Raw genomic sequence first — 17,106 nt, 5'->3', positions numbered from 1 at the left:
TAATAACATTTTCCAAAATAAATTGTGTACTTCTAGTGCTTGACTTTTAGAAATTCCTTGAAATTGAGCTAGGACTTCACTGACCTTTATAGTCTTCACAGTCGCTATTGCTTATTTTTGCTGACCTCTGCCCACCTTTTCACTTTGAGTTTGCCTAGTGTCTGTAACAATTTCCACTGCTCATGTTATAAAAATAACCATGTTAATTCAATCTGTATGGACGTATTAATGTGGTCACGAAACTGCCCCAAAGCTTTGCTGCATAATGCTCAGTGAACACTAACCTGGCTCTTTGCCATGCCAGATCTCTTCAGCTGTCTTTCAATATTTTATCAATGGAAGCATTTACACTGAGGATGAAGCTAGGATCCCTTTATTCTTGCCTATTTAGATTTTTCTTCAAATGATCATTATGTCTGCCGGCAGTCTCTGAAAGAGACTGTGGAGCTCACTCACAGTTTTCCTTCTCACACTCCTCTTTCCAGTTTCCGTAGCCCATATTTCCATGGAGAACTTTGACATTTTTACTGTGCTTCAGTCGTCTCTCCGTCATAACTTTGTGTTACTCTTCACACCCTCTGACTTGAGTGTGACAACTTGTTAAGCGGAGCATTACACACAACTATTCTGTTACTGAATTCCAGGATCTCTTGTCTCAGCTTTACGGAACATTCTCAGACCCGTTTTGCCGAATTCAGGTTCACATGGGACAAAAGTCTATTTCAGCAGCGCTTAATGCAAGGAGGAAACGTACTATGCTATTGCAAGGAGCAGAGTAAAGGGTATACAGTGACTTGAAGATATATGCAAGTGCCACATTACACAGTCACAGCTAGTTTTCCATCCTACTTTCCTCACTAATTAAAACACTAATCAGAATTCAAAGTTGAAAGGATAAGTAATGTGGTCTAAATTATAAATATCTGAATACTCAAACAAAATCGCACACAAACAAAGATCAGCAATATCAGACAATCGGGAGCAACAGAGTTTGGCCATCTGAGGCTTCAAAGTTGTGGTAATGCTATCAAAATGGTAACTTGTTATGGTATCGAGCCATGCAAGATAGAAAAATAATTTAACATTTAAACTGGATGGACGACAACATGACATTTAAATTACTGCATGTGTCATCAAATAATTATCCAGAAGTTGTCAATAGTCTAACACCCTTACTTACCTCTCAAAATAACAAAATTAGTGCTTAAGAGGGTTAATAAAAAACTAAACCAAATGTTACCATAACAGGATTGTGGCAATCTATCCAATGGTAAACACCCATAGGTTCACACTAGATAGATAGATACTTTATTAATCCCAAGGGGAAATTCACATACTCCAGCAGCAGCATACTGATAAAAACAATATTAAATTAAACAGTGATAAAAATGCAGGTGTAACAGACAATAACTTTGTATAATGTTAACGTTTACCCCCCCCGGGTGGAGTTGAAGAGTCGCACAGTGTGGGGGTGCAACAATCTCCTCAGTCTGTCAGTGGCACCATCTTTCGCTGAAGCTGCTCCTCTGTCTGGAGATGATACTGTTTAGTGGATGCAGTGAATTCTCCATGATTGACAGGAGCCTGCCTAGCGCTAACCAATTAACTTAAAACACCACATCTTTGGGGAAGATGGAGGAAAATCCCAAATAAACTGCACATGGATAAACAATAGCACAGACATTTCTGACTGATCCAGGGCTTTGTTTCAGTGACACTCCAATGCTAACCACTGTGCTACTGTGCTGCCCTGCATTTAATCAGTTAACTTTCTACATGCACAATACAAAGAAAATGAGATATCATTTATAATAATGAAATGCAATACAAGTTCAAACCCACATAAACTCCTAGCAAACAATCTACATTTTTCTGCACTTGTCTATTTGGTATAGTCTTCTTTCTCCTGAGATAATCAAGTGACTTACTGATGCTAACAACAGTGTACAACACAACAGTGTCTTCCTCACACCATTCTGTGGGGCATATGCTAAAACTACCAGCAGGCACATTTAAACCTGTAACAAACCCAACATGCCCTGCAAAAAGCTGAACTTGGTATTCTTGAACATTGTCATGTCCTTCTTATTTCCTGCTACCATTAACAATTCTCCTCCACCTCATCCAGTTTTCTCATCATTATAGCATCATTTGAAGTAAATATCATTGCTGTGTCCTACACACTACCTCTTGCTGTAAGTCTTTCTACCAAGACAGCCATTCCATGGTAATTCAGATTTATGACCAACGTAAATTGTAAATAGGTTTCCCAATTTGTTCATTTCTGTATGAAGATGGGGACCAACTATAAGGCACCATAGCCTCAGTTACTGGAATGTGATGATATTAGAGCAAAGTTTAAGGGTGGTGTTCTTGCTGATTATAAACCTCCTTTAATTATTCTTTAAGCAGCAATAAGGCCACAAAAAAACAAACATTATCTACAGCATTATAAAGTGGTGGAAGCAGTCACAGTAGCATTCTGGAGAGATTCACATTTCAGTACTGGCTTTATGTTACTATTTCCGTTGTTGTTAAGCTGTAATTAACGTGACAGATCTCAAATGTGGTACTGCTTTAGGAATTTCATGTGTGTTGGAATGGATTCAGACAACTTTAAAGAGGAGTTGTAACTTTTTCAGTGGCACCTGGAAGTAGAGGGCTGTGTGGGACTAATTTTCCTGATACCTGCCTGCTTGGTTTGTTTCAGAACAAACATTGATCCTGTCTGCAGCACTAAAATAAAATTTCACAAAGCAAAATATTACATTAGATACCTCAGTAATTTGTACTTCTGTCAGAAGTATAATAGCAATAAGGTACACAAGCAGGACATTCAGTTTCTGAACACATGTATTCCTTTATAGATTATGGTTGGGAGGTAAACTGGCAGTAAAACAGTAACCATTCTGGGATGGGCACCAGCTGTCTACTGCTGATCCTCATAATGCCCGTTACAATTTTCAAGTCATTATCTCCCTTAAACTCTCAAACTAACTGGCAAAGATCTAAGCCCAGCATTTTGAAACTACTGTATAAGGGAGCAGCATCAGCTACTGTTCAGTTTGTCTGGCATTAAGGCCCTGATGCTCACCATCCAAACCTTTGGTTGTTTTGGCACTCTGTGATGTGGCAGCATCAGTGTGTGTGTTGTGTGCTGAAAGAAGAACAAACCTCAACTGGTGGCCAATGTGCCCTGTTGATTGCTGGTCTGGACATGTGCTTCTTATCTTTGCTGATCAATGCGTAGTCACTTACCTTCTTGCAAGTACATGACTGCTTGGGAATAGTTCTGCAAGGCATGGTGTGTCCTCCCCAGGCTGCTGTAGGCCACCGTTTTTGCCACTAAGTCATTCATCTGGGCTGCAATGCTAAGGTGCTGCTCCTGGTAAACCACTGCCCTTTCATAGTTACCCAGGGATTCATAGGTCAGTCCCAGATTGCCATAAGCACGGCCCTGACAGGTGGGGTTGTTGGTCTCCTCTGAGATCTCCAGGTCTAGCTGATGGAACTGCAGTGCAGTCTCATATTCGCCCATTTGTTGGTAGACTCCTCCTAGACCACAGGAGGCATCACTTTCCAGTATGCGGTCCTTCATATCTCTGGCAATGCTGAGCTGGCGCTCCAGACAAGAGATGGCCTGTTCATAGTTACCCAGCTGACTGTGCAAGCTGCCCAGCTCCCCATAAGCCTGTGCTTTGTTGGAAGACTCTCCAAGTTCATGGGCCACGACTAGGCGCTTCTCAAAGCACACAAGAGCCTGTTGCAAATTCCCCATTGCCCTAAAATTTAGAATAAAAACATGGTTTAAGTTTTTGGATGTTTACAGTATAGGTGGTGAGCTAGGCCGAGCACTGTCAGCTTGGTGTTTACTGCCCACTGCACCTCACTGGATATATCTGTGATACACATACCCATAGCAGTTTTGTATACTGACATTTGGGCAGAGTCTGGGCTTCACCTGCACACTCTGATGTTGATTTGTGTTTTGTTTCTATTTCTGTCAAATCCTAGAAAGGGTTTGCTGTGCTCTTTCTGGAGTTCTTCTTTTCAAAGAAGATTACTTCCTGTTGCTTTTTTTTCTAAGGACCTTGGGGACTCATGTTCATCGGTGATTTGACACAGAGCAGAGGCTCTGACATTTCCTTTACCTCTGTATGAGAGATCCTTTTTAGGTTTTTCAAAAGCAGAGACAAAGCACACATGCCTGGCATTCAGTGGCTGCTGCTTGTCAGATTTAGTATTTCAACTAAACAGCAAGCTCTGTCTTGTCTCCCTTCATTTTGAAAATGTTGTTTTGTTTTTCATGTCAGACAGTTTATTTTGACTTTTAACCTTTGCCATTCTGGGTTACTCTACTGTGCTTTCTGTACTGAAGTGGATACCTGCTTCACTTTTTACATCCTATATCGCAGTGTTAGCTGATTCACAAGCCACCCGATGATTCTTATGAAAGGTGCTATATAAAATAAGGGGTGACATAAAGCACCAGTTGAAGTTCAGGTTGTGGGGTATATGTTTATACATCATGAAGCTTAGTGTTCTTAAAGTACTCAACAGGTACTTTGTCTATGCTACTGGTTAATTTCAATGCTACATGACAACACATGTTTGAATATTCTGTATAGAATGATTTTAACTCTCGAGTGGGTTTTTTTTACTTGTGCTGAATTTGAAACCTGTCCACAGTTATCAAAATGTGTGTCCTTATTTTGTGTATGCATGGGTAGGTTTTCTATAGGGCTACTTACCTGTGGCCATTTCCTAATCCTCGGTAGGCTTTGGCTTGGTCTTGCATGCGGTTCAGGCTCTGCGCCACAGACAGGTACTGCTCATAGTATTTGATGGCTTCTTCATAGTCCCCTAAGGCTTCATAGCAATCCCCCAAGTTGCCGTACCCCCTTCCTCTGTCCAAGACTGCTTCATTGCCATTCAACTGCTGAAGCATTGCCAGCTGCTGCTCAAAATATCCAATGGCTTCTTCCATGACATTCATGTTCATCTTTGTGATGCCCATGTTGCCATAAACCTGAGCCTCGATGCTGGGGTCTTTAAGCTTTTGCCCGAGCTCTAGCTGCTCCTCGTAACATTTGAATGCCATAGTATACTTCCCCAAGGACATGTAGACTGCAGCGAGATGACCATGGGCTTTACATTCGCCCAGTATGTCGCTCAGCTCCTGACAGACCTCAAGCTCCTGTGTATGGTAGCCCAGAGCTTTGTCGTATTTCTGAATCATGCGGTAAGCAGCACCCAGTGCCGCATAAGCACTAGCTTCAAGCTTCCGCTCATTCACCTGATGAGCTAGTGCCAGCTGCTGCTCATAAAACTTGATGGCTCCTGACATATCTTTCTTGCACACAAAGATGTCTCCTAGATTGCCCAGAGCTCGGAACTTAGCCTGGGAGTTGTTTAAGGCCTGCGCCAGTGAAAGGAGGTATTTCTGGCACTCTTCTGCCTTGATAAAATTTGCCAGAGCTTTGAACGCTAGGCCAAGGTTGCAGTAGGCCTTGGCCTGGCTTAGTTTATCGTGCAAATCCTTGGCTAAGGCCAGATCCTGTTCGTAGTATTTAACAGCGTCTTCATAGTTGCCAAGGCAGTAGTGAGCATATCCAAGGTTGTGGCAAACTTTTCCTTCGCTTTCCATATCTTGCAGGTCAGGGGAAAGCCGCAAGTACTGCTCGTAGTAGGGCACGGCTTGCAAAAACTCTCCCCGGGAGCAGTGGAAGTTACCCAGGTTGCTGAGGGCCCGAGCCTCGCTTTGAATGTCCCGCAGTTCCCTGGCAATGTTGAGGTGGTTTTGGTAGTGCTGTAAGGCTCTGTCATGGGCTCCCAAGGCCTGGTAAGCGACTGCAAGGTTCCCATGGGTGGAGGCTTGGGATGCCCTGTCATTGACCTCCATAGAGATCTGCAGCTCCTGTCTGTGGTACTTAACTGCTTGGTCGAAGATACCCAGAGCATTGTAGGCATTGCCCATGTTACCATAAGCCCGGCCCTGGGCAGCATAGTCGCTGAGCTCCTGAGCAATGGAGAGATGAGTTTTGTGGAGTTTCAGTGCAGACTCATAATCTCCTTTCATCTGGTGGATGATTCCTGTAAAGTGGAGGAGAGAGAGAGAGAGAGAATAATAAAGAACAGTTGCTATCGAAGCAGCATATGGATCAATCTTGACTTTATTTTTTTTTTAGATAGGAATTAATTTTACATGGCTACATTCACAGCATTCACTCCAACAATGTCCTTTACATGGCAAGCTCGATTTGTAATACCAAGTAGAATAAAATGAAAAGTGATATGTGTGTAGAAAGAAAGTATAGTATTGGACTAAACAGAAAAGGCGTCTTGTGGTTAGCGTGATGTAGGAGCAGGCATGCTGGCTGTTGTTTACTGAGTGATGCCCTTTATCTGTTTGCTGGTGTTTGGGTGAACTTACTAACAAAGTACACTGCCAGTCTGGACTCTGTCTTTCTGTTATTGGAAGAGTTTTGCTGATTTGTTGTGTGTCCTCATGAGTAAAATGGTCCCTCTGTCCAGCTGCTTGCTCTGGTTTAGGTTTTCAGGCGCCTCAATGAAATCTCAATGCCACAGGAACTCTGGGGCGGAATTAAAGAGAGCTTGTTGGGATTAATCCTGGTTAGAGAGCTGGCTCTGTGTCCATTTTCCAAAAGATGAGTGGCGAGTAGAGCATTGGAATATCCTCTCTGTCTTTGTGTGTGTGTGTGTGCCTGCCATCTATGTAAGTGTGGCACTTAACTTTCCAGCTTTTTTTTCCTCTAAAGTGCAGGCAGAATGTCTTTCACAGGACTAAATCGTTCCTGCAGCTAATGAATACTTGAAGGCAATAGCGGTTGAAACATTAATCTTGGGTGCTGCATGGAGTGCCCAGGACCCCTGTAATCTGCCTGTCCGAATGGAAAGTTTGTATTTAAGGACGTGGAGATCAGCAATGTGCTGAAGTGCAGGAAATTTGGCAGTCAGTGGGTTCTGACATTTTATTGAAGTAAGCTGCTAAGCAGATCCCTGTGTCAACCAAAACCTAATATTCATTCTTATTTCTTCCCACACTTAAAGTGGTCTGAAGCTAGCTGCACAAAAGATGACTGTTTGACGGGCTTATGTGCATTTTGGACAAGCACATTTGCATTTCTGCTACTGTTGTGCTGTAGCCTGATCTCTGGCTCAAATTAATAAAGTTTTACATTGCATTTTTATTTGATTTTTTTTTATTATAGAAAAGAGTATTAGCAGCCTCCAGGAATGTCTTGATGCATACTCAAAGGCCAGTACAATATACAAAGGCCAGTACTACAGGCAGAAACATGGGTGTGCCATTGGTTCCCCAGTTTTACCTATTGTGGCCAATCTGTATATGGAAGAAGTGGAAAAGAGGGTGCTATTATCTTATCCTTGGAATACCACCGAACCATTGGTTCAGGTATGTGGATGACACCTGGGTGAAAAATCAAATCTCAGGAGGTACCACAATTCACTGACCACATCAACTCAGTGGACAAACACATCCAATTCACCAGGGAGGACATGAAACGTGACAGGCTAACTTTCTTAGATTGTGAAATTTCCATCAGCAATGGGGGACATTTGAAAGTTGATGTGTATCTTAAACCAACGCATACGGATCAGTATTTAAGGTTTGACTCTCACCATCCACTGAGCACAAAATAGGTGTCATCAGAACTTTACAACGCCACACCCACAGACACAGTGGCCAGGGAAGCAGAAGAACATCATATCAAAAAGGCCCTGAGAAAATGTGGTTATCCAAGCTGGACTTTTGTCAAAGCAGGGAAGACACCTAACGAATGCTCTAAGCAATCCAAGAGAGAGGAAGGACAACCGCTGCCTAAGTGAAAACCTTTGGTGATCCCTTATGTGTCAGGAGTATCGGAGCAGCTGAGATGCATTTTTTCAGAACACCAGGTCTTAGAGGCTTTCAAACCCCAAAACACACTACGGCAAAAATTTGTCCACCCCAAGGACCGGGTGCCCCGGCACAGACAGAGTTATGTAGTTTACGCAGTTAAGTACCAAGTGGATTGCCGTGAATTATACATCAGGGAAACCAAACAACCACTGGCGAAGCGGATGGCACAACACAGAAGAGCTACCTCGTCAGGCCAGGACTCCGCAGTCTATTTACACCTACAGGACAGTGGTCACTCTTTCAGTGATAAAGATGTACACAACCTGGACAGGGAGGAACGCTAGTTTGAGCAAGGAGGCCATTTACGTGAAAAAGGAACGATCATTTCTGAACCAATGAGGGGGCCTAAGGGTACATCTTTCACCATCTTACAATGCTGTGATTGCAGCCATTTCCCAACTCTCTGTGAATGGTACTCATGGCCATTGATCAATGGACAATTTGCATATCATTGATCACATGGCCCATTGTTAGTCAATGGTGCTAGTTTCGGTCATTATGCAAAGGTACTGTTTATAAGTTTGGAGAAACCTGCAGTCAACTGGGACTGAGGAAGTCACTTGGATGAGTGATGTAAAGTATCTCCCTGAAAAAGAACTATACTCAGCAAAAAAAGAAACGTCCCTTTTTCAGGACTGTGTATTTCAACAATAATGTTTTAAAATCCAAATAACTTTACAGATCTTCATTGTAAAGGGTTTAAACAATGTTTTCCATGCATGTTCAATTAACCATAATCAATTAATTAACATGCACCTGTGGAATGGTCGTTAAGACCTTAACAGCTTACAGAAAGTAGGCATTTAAGGTCACAGTTCTAAAAACGCAGGACACTAAAGAGACTTGTCTACCGACTGTGAAAAACACCCAAAGAAAGATGCCCAAGGTCCCTGCTCATCTGCGTGAACGTGCATTAGGCATGCTGCAGGAAGGCATGAGGACTGCTGATGTGGCTAGGGCAATAAATTGCCATGTCCGCACTGTGAGACGCCTAAGACAGCGCTACAGGGAGACAGGAAGGACAGCTGATCATCCTCGCAGTGGAAGAGCCCGGATCTCAATCCCATTGAGCACGTCTGGGACCTTTTGGATCGCAGGGTGAGGGCTAGGGCCATTCCCCCCAGAAATGTCCAGAAACTTGCAGGTGTCTTGGTGGAAGAGTGGGGTAACATCTCACAGCAAGAAGTGACAAATCTGGTCCAGTCCATGAGGAGGAGATGCACTGCAGTACTTCAAGCAGCTGGTGGCCACACCAGATACTGACTGGTACTTTTGATTTTGAGCCTCCCTTCATTCAGGGACACATTGTGAAACATTTTTAGTTTATGTCTTATGGTGTTGACTCTTTTACTGTTCATACAAATATTTACACATTAAGTTTACTGAAAGTAAAAACAGTTGAAAGTCAGAGGATGTTTCTTTTTTGCTGAGTATATGTCCAGATGAACTGAATAGACTTTCTAGAACCTCCAGGAATGTGTAATAACAGTAAGGTAGGGTAGAGAGAGGGTTTATGGCAGCTCTGCTGCTCCTTTGTAATCTAAACCCGTGTCTACTTATTAACTGGCTGAAGAATAAGAACAAATAGAGGAACATTCAGATGTGCTGGATGTCATCTGAAGTTAGATTAAAGGTAGATCCAGCACAAGAAGGTTTGTGCAACGAACGCTGAAACTTAAATGACAACGATAGATTTAATGTGGGGTAGGCCATTGTCTGTGGTTGGACCTCAAAATCACAAACTGTTGAATCAAGGGGTGGGGCGTGAGTCACAGTTTTATGTTCATTTTGACCTATTGGGGATATTACTAAAACAATGTATCAAAGCAGATACAGCAGGAAGGATAGTCAAAATATCATCTCTTTATTATTTGTGGTGGTGGTGTTCAGGGTTTCTCCAACAGGTGAAGCCTAGCAATAATTATCCCACCACAGAGTCATTGCGTGTCTTTCTAGGGTATGCCTCATCCCACATTCTTGCCTTGTAGACATCCTGTATTATTCCTGCTCCAAAGAAGGCAGGCGGCTCTTCACCTAATGACTACAGACTAGACTCCGGTAAACGGGAGCCCGGGATTCATTCATTCCCACATTCCCGGGAATTAAACTGCTGTAATTCCTGGGTAACCAGGAACAGCCAAGTTCGCATATATAGTGTGTAAAAGTGTAAAAATCAATCAAGAAATAACAGAATTATAGTTGAAAACTGAAGACTTCATTGACGTCTGTCAGACAACAGCTTTGAACAGCAACTTAAAATTGCAATGCGTCAATCTGTTGCATCCGCATTATCTGTGCCAAGAAACTTGCCATCACAGAATGATGACAAGAAACTGGCTGCATCAGTAAAAGCTGAAATGGCGGTGTTTCGCAGCAACGGCAACTGTGGGCATTGTGTAGAACAAGTGTATCTGTATCTGATGACTGTGCTGCCTACTTCAGTGGAGGCAAAGCGTGCTTTCTCAGCAGCTGGCGTACCCTGCACGAAGTACTCTTTCACCTGGATGACCGCACGCTCAGGGGTCAGGGGTTAGAAAACCCTCAAATAAAGCTGAATTACAACAATTCTGCAAAGATGAGTGGGCCAAAATTCCTCCAGTGCGCTGTAAAAGACTCATTGCAAGTTATTGCAAACGCTTGATTGCAGTTATTGCTGCTAAGGGTGGCCCAACCAGTTATTAGGTTCAGGGGGCAATTACTTTTTCACACAGGGCCATATAGGTTTGGATTTTTTTTCTCCCTAAATAATAAAAACCATCATTTAAAAACTGCATTTTGTGCTTACTTGTGTTATATTTGACTAATGGTTAAATGTGTTTGATGATCAGAAACATTTTGTGTGACAAGCATGCAAAAGAATAAGAAATCAGGAAGGGGGCAAACAGTTTTTCACACCACTGTAGTTACAAAGTGATTAAAACTCTCGTTTATATCCTGCGTCCTCTCATTAAACTTGTATCCCGCATTAGCCATGGGCATGACAAACGCCAGTGGCAGCCTGTCTATTAACTTAATTTAAACTTTAGGTTTACACCGTGCTTTTTTTCAGAAGTAGCTGCACTCATGAATATGGTTGTATATGTCACTCGCTCGTTTCTTATTGTTTCGCTGCCTTCTCAATTATATAATGCATGTTTTCTTCAGCGCTTTTTGGAGCTCTTCCTTGTTTTCTACGTACTGCGTTGACAGTCAGTTCACGTGATTACGTGGGAGGCGTGATGATGTCACATGAAACCCCGCCCCCCACGGCCATCGAGCTCAACTCCATTACAGTATATGGAGAAAAATAGCTTCCAGTTATGACCATTACGCGTAGAATTTCGAAATGAAACCTGCCCAACTTTTGTAAGTAAGCTGTAAGGAATGAGCCTGCCAAATTTTTATGGTCACTACAGTATTTGGATTTAATAATCTTCATGTGGGAAAAGGCTGCCTCGCATAAATAAGTAGAGCCGAATAATGCAGTCAAGGAGCTTTTGAATTCAGCCGAGTAAAAAATGACGGCTGTCCGATTAACTGCGATTTTAGTTCCCTCTCTTTTCTCTTTCTCAGATCACTTTTCGGAAGGAAGTCAGTTTCGTAGTTTTTATGAACAGTTCGAAAGTGCCTTTTCACATTTTCCTTCTTTGGAATAGCAATGATAGATTGACAGATCAGACAAACGCACTTCGATTGTGACATTGTGAGAGAAAAAAAATCCTCTTCTAATTCCAGCCCATACCCTCCCCAAACAATTTTTTTTAAATTCCATCTTTAGTTGATATAAATTGGAAGGCTAACTAGATCACAGCAGGAGTTTTGCAGTAGCTTGTGCGTTTGATCATGCGTGCGGGATGATCAGCGTGTTAGAAGAAAGGAGATCTCAGACTGGCCGCCCTGGCCGCAAATGCCATAGGGAGGATATATGACAGACTAACGTTTAAAAAAAAATTTTTTTGAATGCAACGCGATCTACCTGCACTACCTTGGCGATCTACTGGTCGATCGCGATTGGCGCATTGGGCACCCCTGAACTAGATACATGTACTTATATGACAGCATGAACTGCTTGTAGATAAGGCTAGTCTTTTATTGGTGTCAACATACTGCAGTAGTTTTATTAAAAATAAGTGTCGGTCATTCTAAAACCATTCACATGTGAGATGCCCGTACACTGTGTCATCCCGGGAAGCCCGGGATTCCCGAGAATGACATGAGGGATTCCCAAATTACCAGGAATGGATAAGCCCGTCTGGGAATGGATTCCTTACTACAGACAGTTACCTTACATCTCACATTGTGAAGACATTTGAGAGACTGGTCCTGGACTACGAGTCCTCTTGTGGTAGACCATCTGAACCCACTGAAGTTTGCCTGTTGGACAAAGATTAGAGCGGAGGATGCTTGTGTGTCTGCTCCACGAGGCTTATTCACACCTGGACAAACCTGCCAGTATTGTGAGGATGATGTTTTTCTGATATCTGCCATCCAACTGACTCTGTTAAGAGGTCAGCTCAGAGATATGCAGGTTGATGAGCCAATGGTGTCCTAATAATGGACTGTATATCAGGCTGACTGCAGTTTGTGAGGCCCAAGGGCTGTCTGTCTGATACAGATGTGAAGAATACTGGGGCAGCATAAGGAACAGGCCTGTCTTCTTTGCTCTTCACTCTGGACACCTCCGACTAATAAAGATAACAGCAGGTCAGATCACTTGCGGAAATTCTCAGATGATTCTGCACTTCAGGAGTGTATTGATAAGGGGCATGAGACAGAGGAGAGGAGTCAGGGGAACATTTGGAGAATTGTCTGCAAATCAACATCAGCAAAACCAAGGAGCTGCTTATTGACTTTCACCGTAACTAACAGCCTCCATGTCTAGTCACTATTCAGCGGGTGGATGTAGAGGGGGTGCACTCTTACAGGTACTTGGGGGTTCACATCAATGACAGGTTATCCTTGTCTTAGAACACAGAGGAACTATAGAAGAAAGGGCAGAGCAGGCTCTTGCGCTCCTGTAATGTTAGAAGCGACATCCTTCACATCTTCCACAACTGTGTAATGGCCAGTGTAGTGTGCTTGGCCAGTAACATCACTTCAAGAGAGGCTCACCAAATTCACCAGCTAATTAAAAGGGCAGACTCAGTTATGAGACACACTCTTGACTCCTTGGAGGTAGTAGAGGAGGAGAGAATGAAGACAAGACCGAGTGTCATTGTGAACAATGCTAGATATTCTCTCTCTGACAAACTAACACTGAGGACTTCCAGCCAACAAATTATTTAGCAGAAGTGTGTCAAACACTACAGGGCTCTTTTATACCAACAGCAATATACATTTATAGTGCCTCTGTGTGAGGGCCAAGTCAAAAGTTTCTTCTTTTTAAATTTTCTTCCTCTTTAGTCAGACTACAGTGTGTGTGTGTGTATATTTTTATATCTCTATGTATTTATTTATTTAAATAGCTTCTGTAAAAAGTCAAATTTACCCTTGGAGACAAAATAAATCTGTGAAGTTCTGACTAGACATTTTATGAACCGTTGTAACTGCATTTTAAAACTTCTTTGGATGCAGTCATTGTGGAAGATGCCATATAAACTAAAAAAAGGTCAATTTATAAAGTTCACATCTTTATCACAGCATCACCGTATAATGACCCTGAGTGGGTTAGTCAATAAGTCAGGCCTAAGTGTGTAGAAATATGGAAGCAATTGTTTTATGCCAATAAAATAGTCTACAATGATGTTAATTTTTTACTGCATTATGAGTTACTTATGAAAGAGTAACAGATGCTTCTAACACAACAAATGAATTGACTTATGACTTTCTGAGCATCTTTCCTGATAGGAAAGAAATCGACTGCACAAGACAGCATGTGTTATATCTCTTCTGGCCCAAGTTCTCAGTCAACATTTCTCCCTGGATTAAACACCAGTCTTTCCGAATGGTTAAACAGTCCCTCTGAACCCCACACCACTTCGAGCAAAGGCACTCTGAGACAATTTGATCTTGAGAACCAGGTTAAGTTACTGTTAAATCAGCGGAGTTTCTGACGCCACATTAAGAATGCTGCCACAGGAAAAGGTACAATTTCGCTACACTGACTGAAATAAAAACTTTTTTTTTTTTCCCCCCCAAGGCACTGAGATGTTCTGAAGCACCTAAGCAGATGGCTGACTATGATCAGAGGCAAAGCTCCGAACAAGCACTGGAATGTAACCCCCATCAAATTTAACATGCCATTTAAACTCGCCTAATTCAGTTCAGTTACTTACTGAATGTACAACATTACTTTTTAAAGAAGTGTGACTTTAGGGCTCAGAAACATCATCTCCCTTCAATACTTAACAGCTATAGGTAAGCTGGTATTACAACCCAATGGAGGAACTACTAAATTGACTCCAATGAGAATGCGCTCTGTTTTGGATTTTGTGATTCTTTGCATAATTTATATTGGATTTGTTGAGAGCTTCATGTATGCTTGAAATTTAAACAAGCGAACAAAGTCACCAAGTCTGGTGCTTTTTCCATTTGTCTGGAGTGTAAATGGATCCAACCCACAGCATGCCAGTGTGAAAAATGTCACTTCCTGCCAGGACAGTTGATTCTAATTAAAAGGACATCTTGGCCAGCCATGTGAGTAATGTAGGTTAGTCCTTATAATTATGTCTACAACAGAGGAGCTTTATTGATCCACAGATACTGACAGAGTTCTAAAATGAAGATGATGTGAGACAACAGTGAAACCTCCCTAGAGAAAGTGAATCTCTTCACAAAGAATCCCAGTACCTTCTCCATAGAGTCACAGACCTTGCATTTGTTTGTCAGAAATCATAACTTATACATCAGAATAACCATGCAGATTGGAACTGTCAGATTTGCAGGAGTGTTGGTTATGAACAAGAGCATTGAATTTTGTCTGAAGGAATGTAGCAACTGCCTGGACTTGTAGAGGAAGGCACTACAGGCAAATGAACCTAAGTTGAACACTTGTGCTACTTTGATCTTGTAATAACTAGAGAAATCCAAACAGGCTATACTGTAATAAGAGTGCAGACCTGCTGCTGATGCCATGGTTCAGAGGGCAGTAGCTGCTGTCAGATACAAAACAAAACAAAGACTAACAGACTGAAAAAGTTTCTACCCTGTTGCTATTAGGGCACTGAATGCCACCTAATCACCTCCAATGCAGCAGTGCAATAGATGACATCTTGTGCAATAGTGTTCATGTGCAATTAAGGTCTTATCTTGAATGTTTGTGTTCTGCCTTATTTCTTCTTATCCTTTTGTAATTATATTTATTTATATTTTGACACTGCAGGTATGCACCTAATTTTGTTGTATCTGTTACAATGACAATAAAGATTCTGCTTCTGATGCCATTTGCTGTTTTCTGAAGGAGCTAGGAGTTATCCATTCTATATCCTGTACCTCAAAAGAAGCTAATTTGGTGTTGGGCTAGATATCAGAAGCTAGACAAGTATAAAACAATGACAAAAAATGGGGATTGTAACCTTTGACATTTTGAATCTGAAACAGTCAGCCCATAAACTTAACTGAGATGTTGCGTCAGAGCCTAAAGTATTCACTTCATGTGTCACTGGGTATCCAAAGGCTGATTAAAATACTTTGAGCTAATATGGAAGTGGTTAGAATCTTCTCGCACACAAATACAGTTTTGTTTTATTGCTTGGGTATTGTGGGCCTTAACCCAGCTTAGGTCCTGTTTCAGCTCATAGTGTTACTGTATATTAAAGTATTTAAATTGTTTTAAAATATCCAGATTTTTTTTAAGTACCTTTTGGAAAAGTCTTTTGTAAAATAAACTATAATAAATGCTCCATTACTGAAAACGTGAAACTGATTTAAGTTGTTTCTTGTTATTGCTTGACAGAATTTTTTTTCTTTGAATCCAGCTGGGCCTACCAGCACATGCTTTCTGTTTGTAAGACAGGTCTCCTGCTTTATCAGGCACATACTGTACTGTCTTCCTTCCTTCTCTCACTCCATCATTCCATTCCCTTGCTTTGAATTATTTCTAAGGACACCTGCCAGAAACTTTTCTAACTGTCCCACTATGGCCTGCAGCACAGGCATCTCTTTTGATTTCTGGGGTGCCTTGCCTGCTTAGTTACAAATTTATTATCCCTAACAAATTGCTTGACATTTTATTATTTATTTTTTTTTAACTATCCTAAAATTATTTACAAGAGCAGGAAAGCAGGACATATCCATAAACCATGTGGCCACCATGTTGTGTAGTGGCCTTTGACACAGCTTTTGATATTAGCATGTTGGAAGCAGCCTGATGCACAACAAACCTCACCAGACTTTCTCCTTTGTACAGTATTGGTCCACATTAGCTCCTCTGGGTCACTCAGTGGGAGATTCTGTATCTTAAAAAATTTAACACAATAACCTAAAATAAGTAGGATCTGTTAAACACAGACCTACTGAATATATTCCCCTGGGAAAATCAAATCCTGAAAAGAACTTATAAAATTTCATGTAATGTGCTTTACAATCCGTCATCAGATTTGTCAGGATGTTCATTCATTGACACATTCATTTTCAAAAAAGGCATTTTGTTGGCCATGGTTATGGAAGGCTAGCACCTGATTTGTCATAATGGGTGCATGTCTGGAAGCAGCCCAGGAGGGGTGCCAGTGTATCTTGGGACATGCCTCCCCATATGCCCACTTAAACTGTGGCAGTGTATAGATTGATATAGACTTGAATGCAGGTGTTTAAAGTGTGTTTAGATGAACATGAGAACTCCTACAGTGCAAAATGAAATCACAAAATGAACCTTGTTGTCCATATCAGGAAGTATTGACATGTTCGAGAAAATTAACTTGGAAGAAGCTCAGAATGATTATATTTTCATGCAGCACTCTTGTACCTGTCACATTTGTGCACCATCTGCATGTGTAAAGCATTTACAAGTTTAGGTTTTTCTAGGAATAATAATTGGCAATTTATGTGAGAGAAATTGTAATCAGACTAGCTTGGTCTTGTCATGTGGACAAAGAAGATAATTAATTCAGGTTTTCAGAGTATGTAAATGATAGAAAGCTGCCATTTATGTGCTGACTGAAGGTGAAATAAGCAGATGATCAAACAAAAGCATTACTACAGAAGAAAAAATCAAAGCCAAGTTAGAAATTGGAAGGAAATGCATTTCT

The 17,106-nt window shown here is 41.6% G+C and overlaps 1 protein-coding gene across 4 annotated transcripts in view; it reads right to left on the bottom strand.

Annotated features, from left to right (window-relative positions):
* ttc28 (tetratricopeptide repeat domain 28) overlaps window positions 1-17,106 on the bottom strand; it is a 473,813-nt gene that overhangs the window by 61,639 nt on the left and 395,068 nt on the right. For all 4 annotated transcript variants that reach the window (XM_039772324.1, XM_039772327.1, XM_039772326.1 and 1 more), the window contains 2 exons: window positions 4,752-6,093; window positions 3,259-3,782 (listed from right to left, as the gene is read on the bottom strand). In XM_039772324.1, coding sequence (XP_039628258.1) covers window positions 3,259-3,782; window positions 4,752-6,093 — 1,866 coding nt within the window. The remainder of the gene's footprint in view (window positions 1-3,258; window positions 3,783-4,751; window positions 6,094-17,106) is intronic.

The sequence above is a fragment of the Polypterus senegalus genome, chromosome 12, assembly GCF_016835505.1.
Source record: "Polypterus senegalus isolate Bchr_013 chromosome 12, ASM1683550v1, whole genome shotgun sequence".
In the NCBI taxonomy this organism is placed as follows: Eukaryota; Metazoa; Chordata; class Cladistia; order Polypteriformes; family Polypteridae; genus Polypterus; species Polypterus senegalus.
This window is presented reverse-complemented; position numbering and strand designations above follow the sequence as displayed.